This window comes from Neovison vison, chromosome 13 (assembly GCF_020171115.1).
Source record: "Neovison vison isolate M4711 chromosome 13, ASM_NN_V1, whole genome shotgun sequence".
NCBI classification, from domain to species: Eukaryota; Metazoa; Chordata; class Mammalia; order Carnivora; family Mustelidae; genus Neogale; species Neogale vison.
In genome coordinates this window covers 17,667,968-17,684,113 of record NC_058103.1, presented here as the reverse complement: position 1 = coordinate 17,684,113, position 16,146 = coordinate 17,667,968, and the positions used below count along the sequence as shown (strand labels likewise).

The 16,146-nt window shown below is 46.6% G+C and overlaps 1 protein-coding gene across 1 annotated transcript in view; it reads left to right on the top strand.

Annotated features, from left to right (window-relative positions):
- POMT2 (protein O-mannosyltransferase 2) overlaps nucleotides 1-16,146 on the top strand; it is a 44,277-nt gene that overhangs the window by 11,506 nt on the left and 16,625 nt on the right. Inside the window, exons 3-9 of the mRNA XM_044231241.1 lie at nucleotides 999-1,103; nucleotides 2,831-2,939; nucleotides 4,887-4,995; nucleotides 6,785-6,944; nucleotides 8,280-8,386; nucleotides 9,051-9,133; nucleotides 11,628-11,737. Of these exons, the coding sequence (XP_044087176.1) occupies nucleotides 999-1,103; nucleotides 2,831-2,939; nucleotides 4,887-4,995; nucleotides 6,785-6,944; nucleotides 8,280-8,386; nucleotides 9,051-9,133; nucleotides 11,628-11,737 (783 nt within the window). The remainder of the gene's footprint in view (nucleotides 1-998; nucleotides 1,104-2,830; nucleotides 2,940-4,886; nucleotides 4,996-6,784; nucleotides 6,945-8,279; nucleotides 8,387-9,050; nucleotides 9,134-11,627; nucleotides 11,738-16,146) is intronic.

Sequence of the window (16,146 nt, the reverse complement as noted above, 5' to 3'; positions counted from 1 at the left end):
TCATTTACTGTTGAATTTTGGCCTCTATTCCTTGACATGAAACTATAGAGAATAACCTTCATTAGAGCTACTCATTGTAAAAAGGGAGCTGGTTCGTGGTCCAGACCCAAGCCGTGTTGCAGGGAGGGGCTTTCTTAATACAGCCAGAATATTCTGTCCCTCTGCACAGCTTAACTGGAGCACAGGTGTCTGGGCTGGGCAGCCTGGTGTTAAAATTGCTTGGTATTTGCTGACAGTTTTCATGGCTTCACAGCTTTGAATGCTTGTGTGGAAAAGAGACTTTTATACTGTTGGAAGTTGGAGAGTTAGAAATGAAGAAGCTGATCTTGAACATTTTGAAGGATTCACAAATCTCTGTCTTAGTGTAATAACTGCTTTGTTCTGGTTTGGAATGTGCCAGGGTTGCCCTTCTTTGAAATATTGGAAGTAGGAGAAGCTGGTCTCTGGCCTTTTGGTACTTTTTTTCCGTTGGGACTTTTCTCCTCTGGGGAAATATGTCTATCTTAGCATCCTTTTAACCTCCTTTCTTCCCTTCTGCCTGTTGCTGGTATGGAACTCCTTGGCCACTTTTCTCCGTCCTCATTCTAACTTGGAATCTCATCTTCCTTTCAGAGGGTCTGTCTCCCAGGAATCAGCCCTGCCTATGGCCTCCCCCATGGGCTGTCATGTTTTATTTCACAGCAAATGAAAGAAAGCTGAATGAGAAAGCCCTTCCTGGCACTGCTCTTCAAATTGTGGGGGTTTTCTTCCCAAGTGTTCAATCTGCACTATTCCCAATCTGCACTTAACACAAGAGAGGATTTGTTTTAAGCAAAGGGCTCTTTAGACAAAAGGTTCTTTGCTCTGCAACAGCTGCAGGAGAAAATGTCACATTGGCAACTCCTATGGACAGTTATCATGGGAATCCAAACTCTGGGGGCAGCTGGAGGGTAGTTTTGGGACAGAGGAATCTTAAAAGTCTCTCCTCATCTTTTTGTTTGTTCTTCTTCTCTCCTCAGATGCTGATAGGTCTTGCTGGCTACCTGAGTGGATATGATGGGACTTTTTTGTTCCAGAAGCCTGGGGACAAGTATGAGCATCACAACTACATGGGAATGAGAGGAGTAAGGCTTCCTGACTTGCTCTAGACCGAACCCTGGGGCCACACCCAGTCAGAACTTACAGTTGGAGCCGTGGAGTGGTGGCAGGTGTAGACAAAGGGACTTTGGGTGGCAGTGGGAGGGGACGAAGACTGGACCCCCATCCTGTAGTGGAGATTTTGGTATAGAGATTCAGAACTGTGGTGGATAAGAATGTTAAGGGAGGCCACAGATAATACAGAGGTTTCATGGGTAGGAGCAAGCACACAGTCACCTATTGCCCAGCCCATGTGAGGCTTCAGACTTTGGGTTGGAGAAGAACCTAGGACCCAGGCAGCCAGGAGGCTCCTGCAGCCCTGACATTGGCCTCAGCACGTTGGCAAGCGGCACGTCATTCCCCTCTGTGGCCACACCTGCTGGAGAGTTGCCTGTCTCTGAGGGCTCTTCTTAAGATCTCAGCATCCCACACTCCCGACACCAGGTCACTGCTTCTTTCCCCATGAAGGTTTCAGGCACCCAAAAGGGGTTTTCCAGTCTTTAGAAGAGGCTACATGTTTTTCCCAAGTCATAGCACCCATCTTGAGGAGCATCACCGGGCCCAAGTACCCAACTCTGTGGGGACCCCTTATCTGCAGCTAAATTAAACCTACAAAACCTGACTTCAGATGTGGAGCTCTCAGAACAGGTTGCATTTATTTACAGGCTCTGTTCCTTAAGGAGCTCAAAGCACTTTAGATAAATATTGTGTGCTTACTTGAGCTAATCACTGGGTGATTTGTATGGTCATATTATACTGTATTAAATAAAGATTGCCCTAGCCCTCGAGTTCATATTCTTAAGTGGTTCTGCGTCTTCTTAATGATTTTTGAACATCACATAGCATATGTAGTTGGATAGAGGCCTGACTCACTGTGGACTTGCTGTGGAAATTGAGAAGGCCAAATATGACAGCCTCGTTTCCTTTCACACTAGGACACGCTTTCAGTTGACAAAAAGTGACAACCCAAATGTGAGAATTTCCATTTCCCCGGGCTTGTCTATTTACTCTTGATGGACAGGGTAGGAAGGTGGAGAGAGAACGGGTGGTTCCAAACAAAACAAAAAAACAATTCTCCAGATACTGAAGTGTCAGATAATTTTTTTTCCAGACTCAAAATGCAACCTGTAGATTAAAGAGTCATTTTCTGGTGTGATTGAAGAAAAGAGCCAAGGGAGAAATAACAGAAATAATAATAGAATTCTCTAGAATAATAAAACAACATAGAGAGGTCTTTCTCTGCTTGTACTGACAGTTGTGTAGTAGAAGCTCATGTTTATTGAGTACTTTGTGTCTGCTGATAAAACTAGTTCATTTAATCTCCAGATAAAAGTCTCTGAGGCAGGAACTCTAATTTTTCATATGACACAGATGGGGAGGCTGAGGTCCAGAGATGTACACTTTTAGTCCCAGCCAGCAGTGGATGGGCCAGTCTCACCTCAGAGTCCCCTATTAAACTGTGTGCCATCCTGTGCACACCTCCTCGGCTGAACTTTGCTGATTTCATGTCAGTGTTCAATGGTGCTAATGGGCACACACATGTCACTTGATTTGACGATTCACTGTCACACCACCCCTTTTTTGCTTATAGATATTCCAGGTGATTTCACATCACCAAGTCGTGTCTGCCCCAAGATCCTCCATTTTAAACAGTCATTTGTAAGATCTTTGATGCTTATCTGCCTGTTTGACTGCTTCTCTTTTCCTTCCATAGTTCTGTGCTTTCCTCGGTTCCTTGCTGGTCCCCTTTGCCTACCTCACTGTACTGGAACTGTCCAGGTCCCTCCCGGCAGCTCTGCTCTCCGCTGCCCTCCTCACCTTTGGTAAGTTGTCTGATACCATGATTCTTAGGAGATTGACTGCCATATTATGAGTGGAGGTGGAAATCAATACATTTAAGGGTTCTGTCCATGACACAGTATTTAAGTAAACTTAGGATTGGGTAAATGTATTACAAGTCTTCTTTCTTCACCAGTGATTATTACATATTAAAATAGTTGTGTGTAGCACACCTTTATATTACTAAAGGGGAGTGCTCACATACATAATCCCAAGAATAGATTATCTCCAGGTTATCCACATTTGAATTTGGTGTAGATAAGAAGATAAATGTGTGTGTGTATGTGTGTGTGTATTTGAAGGATGCTTATGATTCTAATACTGGTTCTCTCAGGTTACTATCAAGATCTCTCAGGTTGCTATAACTTTGCACTCCTCAAACTTAAATTCAGTTGATTCTAACTAAATGCGAGGGCAGGTGTCTCAGAAGTAGCTGGGTGACGGGAAATAACAAAATGGGAACTTCATTTTCTGTGGATAAGTCCCACATGGATAAATGAGCATTGATCTGTAGAAATTGGTTCTGTGCTATTCTGATTTTTATGAAAGTGAATTCATGACCTCATAGAACTTAACATTTAAAGAAGCCCAGGCCAAGTTAGGTGGATATTTTGGAGGTGATTCTGGCTGTATTTTGACAGGTTGCAAGATTATAGGGCCTCTCTGTAGAGGATTGGTGGCTTTTTCTTTGTGTCTTTAATTTCCCTTCACAGTTATTCATCCTCTGCATTTATTCTTTTTTTCATCCCACAACTGTTTTTCCAGCATCTCCTCTGTGCCAGGCCACTTTTCTGGGCCTCCGAGGATATGCTGATGAGACACTATGCTGTCATGGAAACTACCTACTGGTGGGGCAGAGGACAGATAAGCAAGTAATATAAGTCTGAGATGTAACAATGTAAGCCATAGTGCAATGTAGAAAACAGAGTAGGGTAAAGGAGAGAGTAATGGGGAGGGATTCTCTTGTAGGCCGCAATCTTGAGCGGATTGCTGAGTGAAGCAAACCATTAAGCCGTATGCAGAGATCTGAGTGTTCAGGCAGAGGGAACAGCATGTGTGGTGGTTCTGGTTCAAGGCAGGATTTGGTGGATTCAGGGAACAGCAAGAAGGCCAAGTGTGATCAGAGTGGAGTGAATGAGGCAGAGGGTATTGGGAGGGGAGGTTGTTTAGGGAGGGAGACCATGCCGGCTTTGGCAGCTGTCATGAGGACCTGGTTAGTCTGTGAGCGGCAAGACATTGGAGGCTTCAAGCAGGGGCTTGATGTCGTGACATTTTTTTTTTTTTTAAGATTTTATTTATTTATTTATTTGTCAGAGAGAGCACGAGCGAGAGCGAGCACAGGCAGACAGAGAGGCAGGCAGAGTCAGAGGGAGAAGCAGGCTCCCCGTGGAGCAAGGACCCCGATATGGGACTCGATCCCAAGACGCTGGAATCATGACCTGAGCCGAAGGCAGCTGCTTAACCAACTGAGCCACCCAGGCGTCCCAACATTTTGTTTTAAAAACAATCATTTTGGTGCCTGTGTGGAGAATCATTTGCCGACAGAGACTAAATGTAACATGCTAAGACTCTATCCTAGGTATAGGTAGTTTATGGCTATGTAAGCAGGCTGGCAGAATTCCCTTTTTGATGGTGGAAATGAGGAGGAACCCTTGTCTCAGGACTGCTCCATCTGTTTGAATGACATGGTCCTTTCTTAGATCATGGGCCTGAAAGCATTGTGAGATAGTTTCCTATCCCTGGGCTTTGGTCAACCCCAAAGCTATGGCCTTCCACCTCCCTGATGACTCAGTGACTCATCTGGTCTTGACCGCATAAATGCTTACATGCAATTTAGCATTAGGTACGCTATTTCCTATTGTTGGGGTGTTTGGTTCTCAGGGGGGTCCATCTCTGATTTCCTTTTTCACTGCTGAGCTCATGTTTTTCAGATACGGGATGCCTCACTCTGTCCCAGTATATCCTCCTTGACCCCATCTTGATGTTCTTCATCATGGCTGCCATGCTGAGCATGGTCAAGTACAACTCTTGTGCTGACAGGTCAGAAACACCATCTTTGTGGGGTGGGCATTGGGGGTCAGAAACTGTGCAGCTCCAGAATTTCTGTAATGACCAGGGGACAGGGTGTGTACCTATAGGACTTGTCTTGAAACTGCACTTAAGGCAAGCATAGCATACTTTATTTGTTTATTTTTAGAGAGAGAGCATACACACATATGCTTGCATGTAGAGGAGGGAGGGGGCAGAGGGAGAGGGAGAGAGAATCCCAAGTAGGCTCCACACTTAGCATGAGGCCAATGAAAAACTCAGTCCCATGTCCCTGGGATCATGACCTAAGCCGAAATCTAGAGTTGGATGCTTCACCAACTGAGCCACCCAGGCACCCCATAAAAATAGATTTTAATATGTTTTCTAAACATATTTTTATCTTTGTTTTGTGTGAAAATAAGAAAACGTCAATTATCTGTTTTAAGAATATTATAATGGGTGGATTTGGGTACTGGTTTGTGGATATTATGGAGGAGTTCTACTGCCTTCCCCAACCCCACCATCTTCTAAGCCACCCTTGGTACCAGTGCTGGTTAGGGATCCCAAAATAACTTTTCCCTTCACATTCTCTGTCCTAGAGGGGAGGGAACCAGGACAGAAACCGCCTGGGAGCTATTTGTCTCCCTGCCCTCCTCCATGGCTGCATCCATTCCTGACCCACTGACAGGAAGAATATATATAAAGGTTGGCTTAAGCAGTCCATACCAGTCAAGAGGATCTCTGCAGGCCCTGGTCAGTTCTAAAGCTGTTCTGGAGGGCCTGGTCTTCTTCCAGAATGGTCTTTTTCAGATCATCCTTTTGCCTCTGAGAGAGTAGAGTAGGTCATTCATTCTATTCAAACCAAAAGAGCTGGCTCCGCCTAGGCTTTTCTAGGAGTCAGCTTGGTTTCTCCATGGCCAGGCTCATTAAATTATATTACGATAGTAAAGCCAGATCCAGTGACTACCATCTCTCTCTGGCTTTGGGTGATTATCTCCTTCTACCACGTCCGCCTCCACCTGCCACTTCTTGAATCCTTACTCTGTGCCAGGTACTGTGCCAGGGGCCGGAGGTACCTAAGTCTCACAGTTAAGGAGCCTTCACTCTGGCAGAGGAGGCAGCCAGCCAGTGGGAAGTGGCAGCACCGAGCACTGGGTGCTGGAAGTGTAGCAAACCTTGGAACCGACCGCTGGGGTTAAGACGCGCTCTACCACTTGCTAGCTGTACTGCTGAGCCTCTCTGTAACTCAGTTTCCTCCTCTGGGTGGAGAGGATCATCATACCACCCACCTCCGCTGAGTTGTAGTGACTGTTAGTTTATATGTGTGAAGTACTCAGAACAGCGCCTGACACATAGTAAGCAGTACTTGGTGACTTCACAAGGGCCGCAGGTGACCCCAGGCGAGGGCTGGCTGAATCTGGTGGGCCTCTCTGGATTTGCCTTTTCCTCCCACTTGATCGGTCACTACTGAAGAACAAGACTTTTTCTTACTTCGAGCCCGGTACTTAGCCAGGAAAGCTAGAGCCCCAGCCAGAAAAACATCCTCCTTACTCTCACCCTGCTTCCTGCGGTTTCGGGAGTTTCATAGACCCCATGCTCCTTGGAGCCACGCCATGGCCCCTGAGGTTAGGAGCCCTCTAGAAAGACGGCAGGCCCAGCCTGTCAGGGTCACAACACCTCTGCCCTTCCCCACTGCTGCTCTTGGTTTTTTTTTTTTGTTGTTTGTTTTGTTTTGTTTTGTTTTGTTTTTTTAGTTTGGTTCCAGCTGCCAAACTGAACTCTGTGTCTTGTTGGTTTTCAGGCCCTTCTCTGCCCCCTGGTGGTTCTGGCTCAGCCTGACTGGCATTAATCTGGCTGGTGCTTTAGGGGTCAAGTTTGTTGGCCTCTTTATCATCCTGCAAGTGGGGTGGAACACCATTTCAGACCTTTGGCACCTGTTTGGAGACCTCAGTCTTTCAGTGGTGAGAACCCAAGTGCTTGTGGAAATGTCTTTGCTCCCTGGTATTGTGCAGCAGAGCCAGTGGCCTTTCTCTGCCTCTGCTGCAGGTGGTAGAGTGGCTGTATTCTTGGCCTGAGGTGGGCTGGATCCGGCCGTTGTCTGTAGGCAGCCTGACAGTAGGAAGTAGGCCAGGCTCAGAGGCTAGAGAGGTTTAAAGGGAGAGGATGAACCAACATCCTTGGAATTTTCTTTTAGCATTTGTTTCTGTGATGTTTTTTAAATGCTCTGCAAACTGCCCAGCCGGGGGAGTCTGTCCAGCTGGACTCATGCCAATATATGGAAGATAATTGCTGCTTGGGATCGTGGGTAAAATGGGTAGGATGACTTCATGAACTCAGTGTTCTTTCTCTGACCCAGGGTCTCCAGATTTGGAGGCGAGTAAGGGCCTTTAGAGTTTATTAAAGTATTATTAACTAAGCTGATTCTGTGCCAGGCACTGGGCAAAGGGCTTCACCCTCACTGTCTCATTTACCTCTCCTAACAGTCCTGTGAGGTAGGTCGTTATTACCTTCTCTTCACAAATGAGGAAGTGCAGACCTAGAGAGGTAATTGTGCATCCAAGACTGTACAAGTGATAAAGGTGGATGTAGGATTCAGGCTTAGAGGAGGCTGACTCCAGACCAGAACTACTTCGCCACAATGCTTTACCATCGCCTCTGAACCAAAACCTTGATAAATTCATTTATTAGCTCAGAAAATACAGACAGACCGCCTTTAAGTCTGAAACATGGAATATGCAGATGAATAAAACAAGGGGCATGCTGGAGTATGCTGGGAATAAAACAGGGGCATGCTGCCCTCCAGAGACAATGGAGAGAGAGAAATAAGTGAATGGGTGATTACAGTCCAGCCAAAAAGTGCCGTGAGGGCACAGTGGAAGACGTGAGCCTGGGTCATGTGGTCCAGGAAGGTTTACTGGGGGGAAGCTGAGGCCTGAGCTATAGATCAGGAATACTTATGTGTGTGTCAGATAGGGCTGGCGCAGTGCAGGAAGCGTAGGGACCACGCGGGGAGCTCAGTGGAACTGGGAGGCAGAGGGGACTGATGAGTGATGAGGCTGAAGATGCAGGGAAGGTCTGGGGTCCTGGGTGAGGGCCTGCATAGGCAGCAGGGCCCGGAGTGGGGAGGGGTATTATAGAAAGACTAGGGTTTTCACTTTTTTTGTTGTTGGCTGTTAGTTTTTCAATTTTTTTGTGATTTTGACTCACACATAAAAAGTTACATATAACGCACATATAAGGTACAAAGTAGGATAAAATCCCATGTGCCCAGCACCCTGCACTGGCTGTGTTTGCAGGTGACTGTGGGGAAACACCTGACTGCTCGTGTCCTGTGCCTCATAGTGCTGCCCTTGACTCTCTACACGGCCACTTACGCTGTTCACTTCATGGTGCTGAACAAAAGGTACAGCAGAGCCTTTCCAGCCTCTTGCTTCCCATTTTCCTCTTGCCTCTCAGCCTGCGGGTGGGCTCTGTGATTTGCTGGGTCTGTGGCTGGGATGTTAGAGGGACCTGGTGGGTTTTATCTGTTTGTTTCTTCTGTGTTCCATCTTTTGGGTATCCAGAGGGCTCAGAAAAGCCAGAAGGAAGAGGAGAACTTCCTAATAGCCAAACTGCCCCTTATCCCTAAGCAGAGCCCTGTGCTTAACAGGGATGGGCCAGAATAAGGCGTGCAGTTGGAGGAGGGCGATAATCTCAGCAGCACTGGCTGTAGCTCCCATTTACCAAGTAGCGACCCTGTGTCAGCATCTTGTACATATTCTCTCGCTTCATCATGATCCTTTTTGAGTTGTTTTTTTTTGTTTGTTTTTTTTTAATCCCCAATATATGAATGAGGAATTAAGGCTAAACAAAGTTAGCTACTGCTGAAAGTCACCTAGCTAGTAAGTGGCTGATTTGAGATCTGGACCCCTATTACTCCAACTCCGCCACTGTGTCTGTCCCATAATACCATGCTGCCACTGTGGTTGTCTTTTTTTTAGATTAGTTGCACAGGGCTCTTCCTAGGTTCCCAGGAAATTAGAATTCCTCTCTAGGAACTCACCTCTTTTCTGCTCCTTTTCCCACAGCGGTCCTGGTGATGGCTTCTTCAGTTCTGCCTTCCAGGCCCGGCTCTCAGGCAACAACCTTCACAATGCTTCCATCCCTGAACGTGAGTATCTCGGCCTTTATGAAGGTAGAAGGGCAGAAGCCTTTCTGGGTAGGTGAATTAGAAAAGACGAGTATGATAGCCTGAGTTAGTTTAGCCTGTAGATGGCAGACTGGGAGCCACATCCAGTTAGATCTGGGGTGGGCACGAGTGACTTGGGACACAGGAAGGGCAGCCTCCAGCAGCAAGCTCTTCGACTGTACAGAGCGACTTCTCCCTTGTGGCTGTGGAAGCATCCAAGTCAGCTCTGTGGGAAGGCAAGCGGAGAGAATCTGGTGAAAGCACAAGGCGCTGGTGCTGGTGGTCACTTTCCACCATTGCATTCTGTGACGCACATCCAGCCACTTATTCGCAGGTCGTAGTTCAGCACGTTAGCCACACTGGCGGCTGTAGAGGGCCTGCCCTCCAGAGTGGAGAATCCGGTAGCTGTGTGTGTTAAGTACATAAGGGATCGAAGGGTGCAAGAGATCACTTCTGCTAGGGGGTTGGAGGGCATCAGAGCTACATAGAATGAGATGCCGTGGAGTCTGGCCCTGGAAGAATGGGTAGATTTGAACGGGCAGAGAGGGAGGAGAGGGCATACAGCGCAGAGGGGACAGCATGATCAAGGCCATGAACAGGGCACAATGTAAGGCACAGATTATCCATAGAAAAGTAGTAGAAGATAAGGCTGGAAGGATAGATTGGGCCCAGATTATAAGGGTTTGAAACGTTTGGGTGAGGTATTTGACTCATTAAATAGACAGTGGAGACACAGCAGAGGCCTTTGAGCGTGAAGGAGGACAGGAAGGCTGTGCTGTAGGGAGGCAACACTAATACGAAGCATAGGATGGCTAGGGAGGGGACGGGATTGGAGGCAGGGTCCCCTCTGGAAAGCTATTCTGGGGACTGGAGCTGGGTATCGTGGTAGCAACCATAGGAGTGGGGCACATGGGCATGGACAAGGGAGATTGGACATGGAAAGAGAAAAGGAAAGATGTCACTGAGGACTTCAGCCCAGGTAATTGTTTCTTGGAGGCACAATGACATCTTCTAGTCTTTCCAGTGCCTTGCACAGTACCTAGGACACAGGGGCCCCGCCAAGACTGTACAGAATGAGAAATAGGGGAAGCAGGTTAAAAAGTTCGTTTAGAAAGACAGATACTGGGTTCCACTGTAGAGAGGCTGATTTTGAGATGTGTGGGAAAATCCATGCAACAGGACGAATGGGCTTGTGGCTGATGCTTTCAGAGGAGGAATCAGCCAGCTAACAGGAAGAGTGATACCGTGGCAGTGGCTGTGATCCGTTAGAAACCTGTAGAAAGAGAATGAGATCTGGGCTGGCTAAAGCCAGGTCACTGGGAGTGCAGGAGGGAGGGAGTTAGGAAAGGATGCTGCAGAGGACAGTCCTTGAGGGAGCGTGGGTTGAGAAGGGGGGAATAGAGCATTTCCAGAAGCAAAGATGGTCAGTGGTGTGCGGGGCTACATATGTTGGCCTGGGTGAGAGTGTAGAAGAATGGAGCTGTGGGGTTTGGCAAATGCCTGCCTGCTTGTTGTTTCAAACCTAGCTCACTGTGATCTCTTCCATCAAGCCAGCTTCTTCTTACTCTTTGCATGAAAATTCATCCTACTCTGCTCTGGGCTCCCACCGTGTCACACACCACCACTCCTTTGCTGGAGCACTTGCCCACTGTCCTGTGCTCATCGGTGTGTGCCGCCTTCTTCTCTAAGTCTGGGCTCTCCCAGGGCCATAGCCAGGACCCCTCCAGCTTTGGATCCACTCCGTATTTGATACGATCTGCTAACCAAAGGAACGAACGGAGGAGGACCGGAGTAGTCTATCACTGATGGAGCGAGACATGTCTCAGTGGACTGGGGAATGCCAGGGCAGCCAGATTACAGGGGACTGAGAAGAGGGACAGTAAGGAGGAAAAGAGGCTTCTCAGTTACCCAGGGCCTGCAGGCAGAAGGGATCTTCTTAGTTTATTCCTTTTTTTTTTTTTAAACTCTGAATTGAAAAAACCAACAAACCCAAACACCATCGAACAGCTGCTTCATATGGTATCAGATTCAAACGACACAAAAGGACTTTGCAAAAGTGAAAATTATCTTAACAGTCTATCATAACATTATATCTATCTTGAAGAATATGTTAGGTAAGACTTGAAACGCTTCTTCCTTTATTGTGTTTAATGTATGTATAGACTTTGAAGGATGGGCTTTTTCTAATCTTTTCCTTTTACAAATAGTGCTTTGATAATACCCCTGTTAATATCAGCTTCTTCTGAAGTTCTGAGGAGGAAAGGGAGGTAAGGACACCAGTGAGACCCTGTAGTGAACTCCCACTTGCGTTGACACCATGGGAGTGAGAAGGCACCTGTGTGTCTCACTTTAGGCAGTGCTAGGCCCAGTGTGGTCTGTGAGAGGGTTAGTGAGTCCTGTGGCTTCAGAGGCCCCTTCCAGTCAGGGGCCACCGCTAGCACCATGCCAGCTCACAGCCTGTCTTCCTTCCTCCCAGATCTGGCCTACGGCTCCGTGATCACCGTGAAGAATCTGCGGATGGCCATCGGCTATCTCCACTCCCACAGGCACCTCTACCCCGAGGGCATTGGCGCCCGCCAGCAGCAGGTCAGTGAGCCTTTTGTACTTCCTGTACTGTAGCAACACCAAGCTGTTGGCCAGGATGGAACCTGCCCTTCTCTTTCTTGCCCCCATCCTTTTCCTGCACCATTTTCCCTGCTTGAAACAGTCTTCCTCCTGCGCCCTAATCCTTTTCCTCTGGCTAGCTCCAGCTTCTTTAGGCTTCAGAGCAAGTGTTGCCTCCGATTACCATGACCCACCTCTACTGCTTACTGGGGTAAATGCCCCTCGCATGAGGGGTTTGCCTGGCATGCTTTGTAAGCCTCTGTGCTAACCCTATTCACATTGAACTGTGAATTCAGTTCCTCTTGTCTCTTGCTAGCTCTTGGAAGGCTCACGGTGCCTGGCTTGACATGGATGATGGTCAAGTGTTGTGGTTGTAAACACAGACCTGGAAACCAGACTACATTATCTGGGTTTGAATCCTTTTTGCACCAGAGTAAGACTTTAAACAAGTTACTTGACCTTTTTCTGCTTCATTATCTTCATTTTTAATTAGGGAAAATAAAGAGTGCCTTTCTCCATCATAGGGTCATTGTGCAGATTAAAAGTATGAAGTACATGTGACATGCACCCTGGGGTCTTAGCCATGAGTATTACCTGAGCGAGTGAGCCACACTGTGTCCATGTCCCTGTCTATGAGTATTGGGTGTGGCTGTGGCAGATGGTGCCTGAGAGGGAGAGGCAGGATGTTGGAGAGGTTGGGGAGCCAAGTTGTGCAGAGGCCTTCTGTGTTACAGTAGATTTGACTTTGTTCTGTGGACACTGGTGAGGCGCGGAGATTTATGAAGGCGTGATAAGATGTGATTAGATTTTTAGGTGATAGATTGAAAGGAGGGGCAGATTGAAGGCAAGAAATGAGTTGGGAGGCAATAATCATGACAGAGAATGGTGAATAGAGGCAAAGACCATGAACAGAGGTGGGAATTGATTCAGGAAACACTTCACAGCTCAGTGTCAGGGCCCCATCACTGGCAGCTGTCAGGGATAAGCTATATCTAGGTCTGTAGGTTGGAGATGAAGGTGTCTGTGGTAATGGTGTTTCACCATAGTCAGAAATGGAGGAGGAGGAATAGCTCTGGAAATGAGAGAGTTTGTTTTGTGTATTTGAGGTTTGGGGCTTGTCTCAGGAAGGAGATCTGTGTGCATAGCGTATGGGTATCTGTGACACAGTGGGATGGGTGGCATTGCCCAGGAAGGGTGTGCAGAGGCAGGAGAGGCAGTGAAGGAGCCCTGGGGGGGCAGCAACACTTAGGCAGTGGTAGAGATGTTCTGAGGGGTGCTGGTAGACGAGGCTGAGAAGGAAGGCATGAACAGGGGTTGGGAGGAGAGCCCAGGGCAGACAGCATCCCAGGAGGACTGGTGGTCAGCAGTTCAGGTGCTGCAAAGGTCTCAGAGAAGGTGGGGGCTAAGAAAGAGGCCACATTGAATGATAGTAAAGGGGGCCTCGTTGCTAACTGGGACTGCTTCTGAGGAGTGGTGAGGCCTCAGGTCTCAGGAGTAGGGAGCAGGGGAGAGGGGAGGCGTGTAGGCTGCAGGAGAGGCTTTTGTGCTGAGCGGCTTGGAGTGATGCTTCTCTTCTGGCAAAATGACCGGTATTTTTACTTGGTAAAAAAGTTTTACTTCCTAAAAATCATTATTATTATTTCCTTATTTACTAGTTCACCAGGAAGTTGATGCAGAGTGTTGGGTTTTAGTATCAAGCTTCCCATTCTTGATTCTCCTGTTGTCTCTAGCACTTTCGAACCCACTGGAGAGTTTTTAAAACATTCCAGTGCCTGGGTACCAAATAGAAGCTCTGACTCCACTGATCCAGGTGGGGGCCCATGCATTGTGCCTTTCTGTTTTGCCGTGAAATTCTCCTGAAAAGGCTAGTGGATGGCCAGAGCAGAAAACCACAGCTAGCCCTTCCATGGGGAGCTGCAGCTGTCATGGAGAAGCTCAAGTTACAGACGTGTTGGCCAGCATTGTTTACACTGTGCAAAGGGAGAGAAGGACCTTGTTACGCTAGTCCTGGTGTTACACACTCACAGTCATGTGTGGAGATGTGAAGTCATGATAGTGATGTAGAGAGAGCATGTGGGGCCATGACATGGAAGAGTCTGGTTCTGTCCCAGCTGAATCACACTGAGCCTTTCTTAGCCAGTTTCTTCATCTGCCAACTGGGGAGTTGGACTAAACCACTTCTAGTGGCCCACACTGCCCTGGAGTTTAGTGTCTTGTCAACAGCCCTAAGAGTCCATTTTAAAATATTTTTAAAGTATAACATTTATAAAATAAAATAACAAAAAAACCCAAAACCGAAAGCTACATTAATTCCAGAAGATCAGTGTTTACCCACATAGTTTGGCGTACAACATTCTGTTGTTACAGGAGATCAGTGTTTCTAGGAGACTTTGTGTTGTAAAAAAATCCATTGTAAAAGCAAATGTTTCTATGGGAAAAAGAGGCCATGGACTATACTCGTAATAATGGACTATACTCGTAATAAAGAAGTAATTTTTCTTATATAATTTTTTTTTAAGATTTTATTTATTTATTTGACAGGCAGAGATTACAAGTAGGCAGAGAGGCAGGCAGAGAGAGAGAGAGGAGGAAGCAGGCTCCCTGCCGAGCAGAGAGCCCTATGCGGGGCTCGATCCCAGGACTCTGGGATCATGACCTGAGCCGAAGGCAGAGGCTTTAACCCACTGAGTCACCCAGGCGCCCCTCTTATATAATTTTAATAGTAAGTTTTGTTTAAAAAAATACACAGAGTACATACACACAAGCAACATAAAATCTTAAGATCCTTTAAGCAAATCTAGGCCGGTGGACTCTCTTTGTTTGGGAGTATGAATTTAATTTCTCGATGGCTGCCAAAATGTTTTAGTTTCTCGTATTTTTTTCTTTTTTTTTTTTAGAATTTATTTGACAGAGAGAGATCACAAGTAGGCAGAGAGAGAGAGGAGGAAGCAGGCTCCCTGCTGAGCGGAGAGCCTCATGCGGGCCTTGATCCTAGGACCCTGAGATCATGATCTGAGCTGAAGGCAGAGGCTTAACCCACTGAGCCACCCAAGCACCCCCCTTTTTTTAAGTTGGCTCCACACTGGGGGAGCTGGGCTCCAGTATGGAGCTTGAACTCATGACCCTGAGATGGAGACCTGAGCTGAGATCAGGAGTCTGATGCTTAACCAGCTTAGCCATCCACGTGTCTTGTACATTCGAAATACCATCATTCCTGATTTTTTTCTGAGAAAGGAAAAGCCACTGAAACAAAGCAGCCATAATACATACATAATTTTTTCCCTAACTGCTGATTCTAAATTCCTTTGCAAGTAAATCAGTAATGTTTTATCCAATTGGAGTCATAAAACCCACTTTGCATGTATTTCTATTGTTTCTGGATATTTGTGTTCTTGTTTATGTAATTGGCATAATTGTTATGTGTATAATTTCTATCCTGGGAGCTTCGGAGTTAGCTGCTTGGTTCGATAGGCCGTGGTGACTTTGAGCAAATTACCCATCCTTAGTTTCCTTGTAAGGTGGGGCTAGCTATGGTGCCTAGCAGAGATAGAAGACTTGCCCAGTGCTTAGAACAGTACCTAGTGAGAAATCGCAGCCCCTTTCAGCATCAGCATTTTATAAACCTTTTCCTATGCTGGTAAAAAATGCTCAGAAACATTTTTTGTGGCTGTGTAATGTTCTCTCCTGCAGACGTATCATCATGTTAGCTATTCCCCTATCACTGGATGTTTATTCTGTTTCTGAATTTTTGCTATTAGATTCATCATAGCATGATGTGAATGTTCACATGCACACACACACACACATTTAATTTTTTAAAAATTGGTGTCTATGAAATGGCTACAGGCTAAACCCTCAGGCTTCTAGGACAAGATATATATGGAGCTATTTAGTTTCATTTGGTCACATTCTAGAAAATATAGCATGAATTTTTCATTTAGAAAATTTTAGGCATGTTCTTAATTACTTCTTAAAATGCACTAAATCAGGGTACCAGCGTGGCTCAGTCAGTTAAGCGTCTGATTTCTGATTTCAGCTCAAGTCATGATCTCAGGGTCCTGAGATTGAGCCCACATCCAGCTCCACGACTGTGAAGCCAATGTAGCATTCTCTCTCTCCCTCTCCCTGTGCCCCACCCCCAGCTCATGCTCTCTATCTCTCTCTAAAATAAATAAATACAAAATTTAAAAAATACACTAAATCCTGTTTGTGTGCTGGAGACTATGTTACACAGTGTATCATGGTTCCTCCTCTAGAAGGCTAAAACTTTAAAGATAAGATGCAGAAATATACAGAGAGACCGATCAAAAAGGCACTTGAGGGAGAAACCTCTAAATGCAGATGGAAGGAGAGAATCTCACTAGGGCTACTTTGGAACCCTCCTGGGCAGC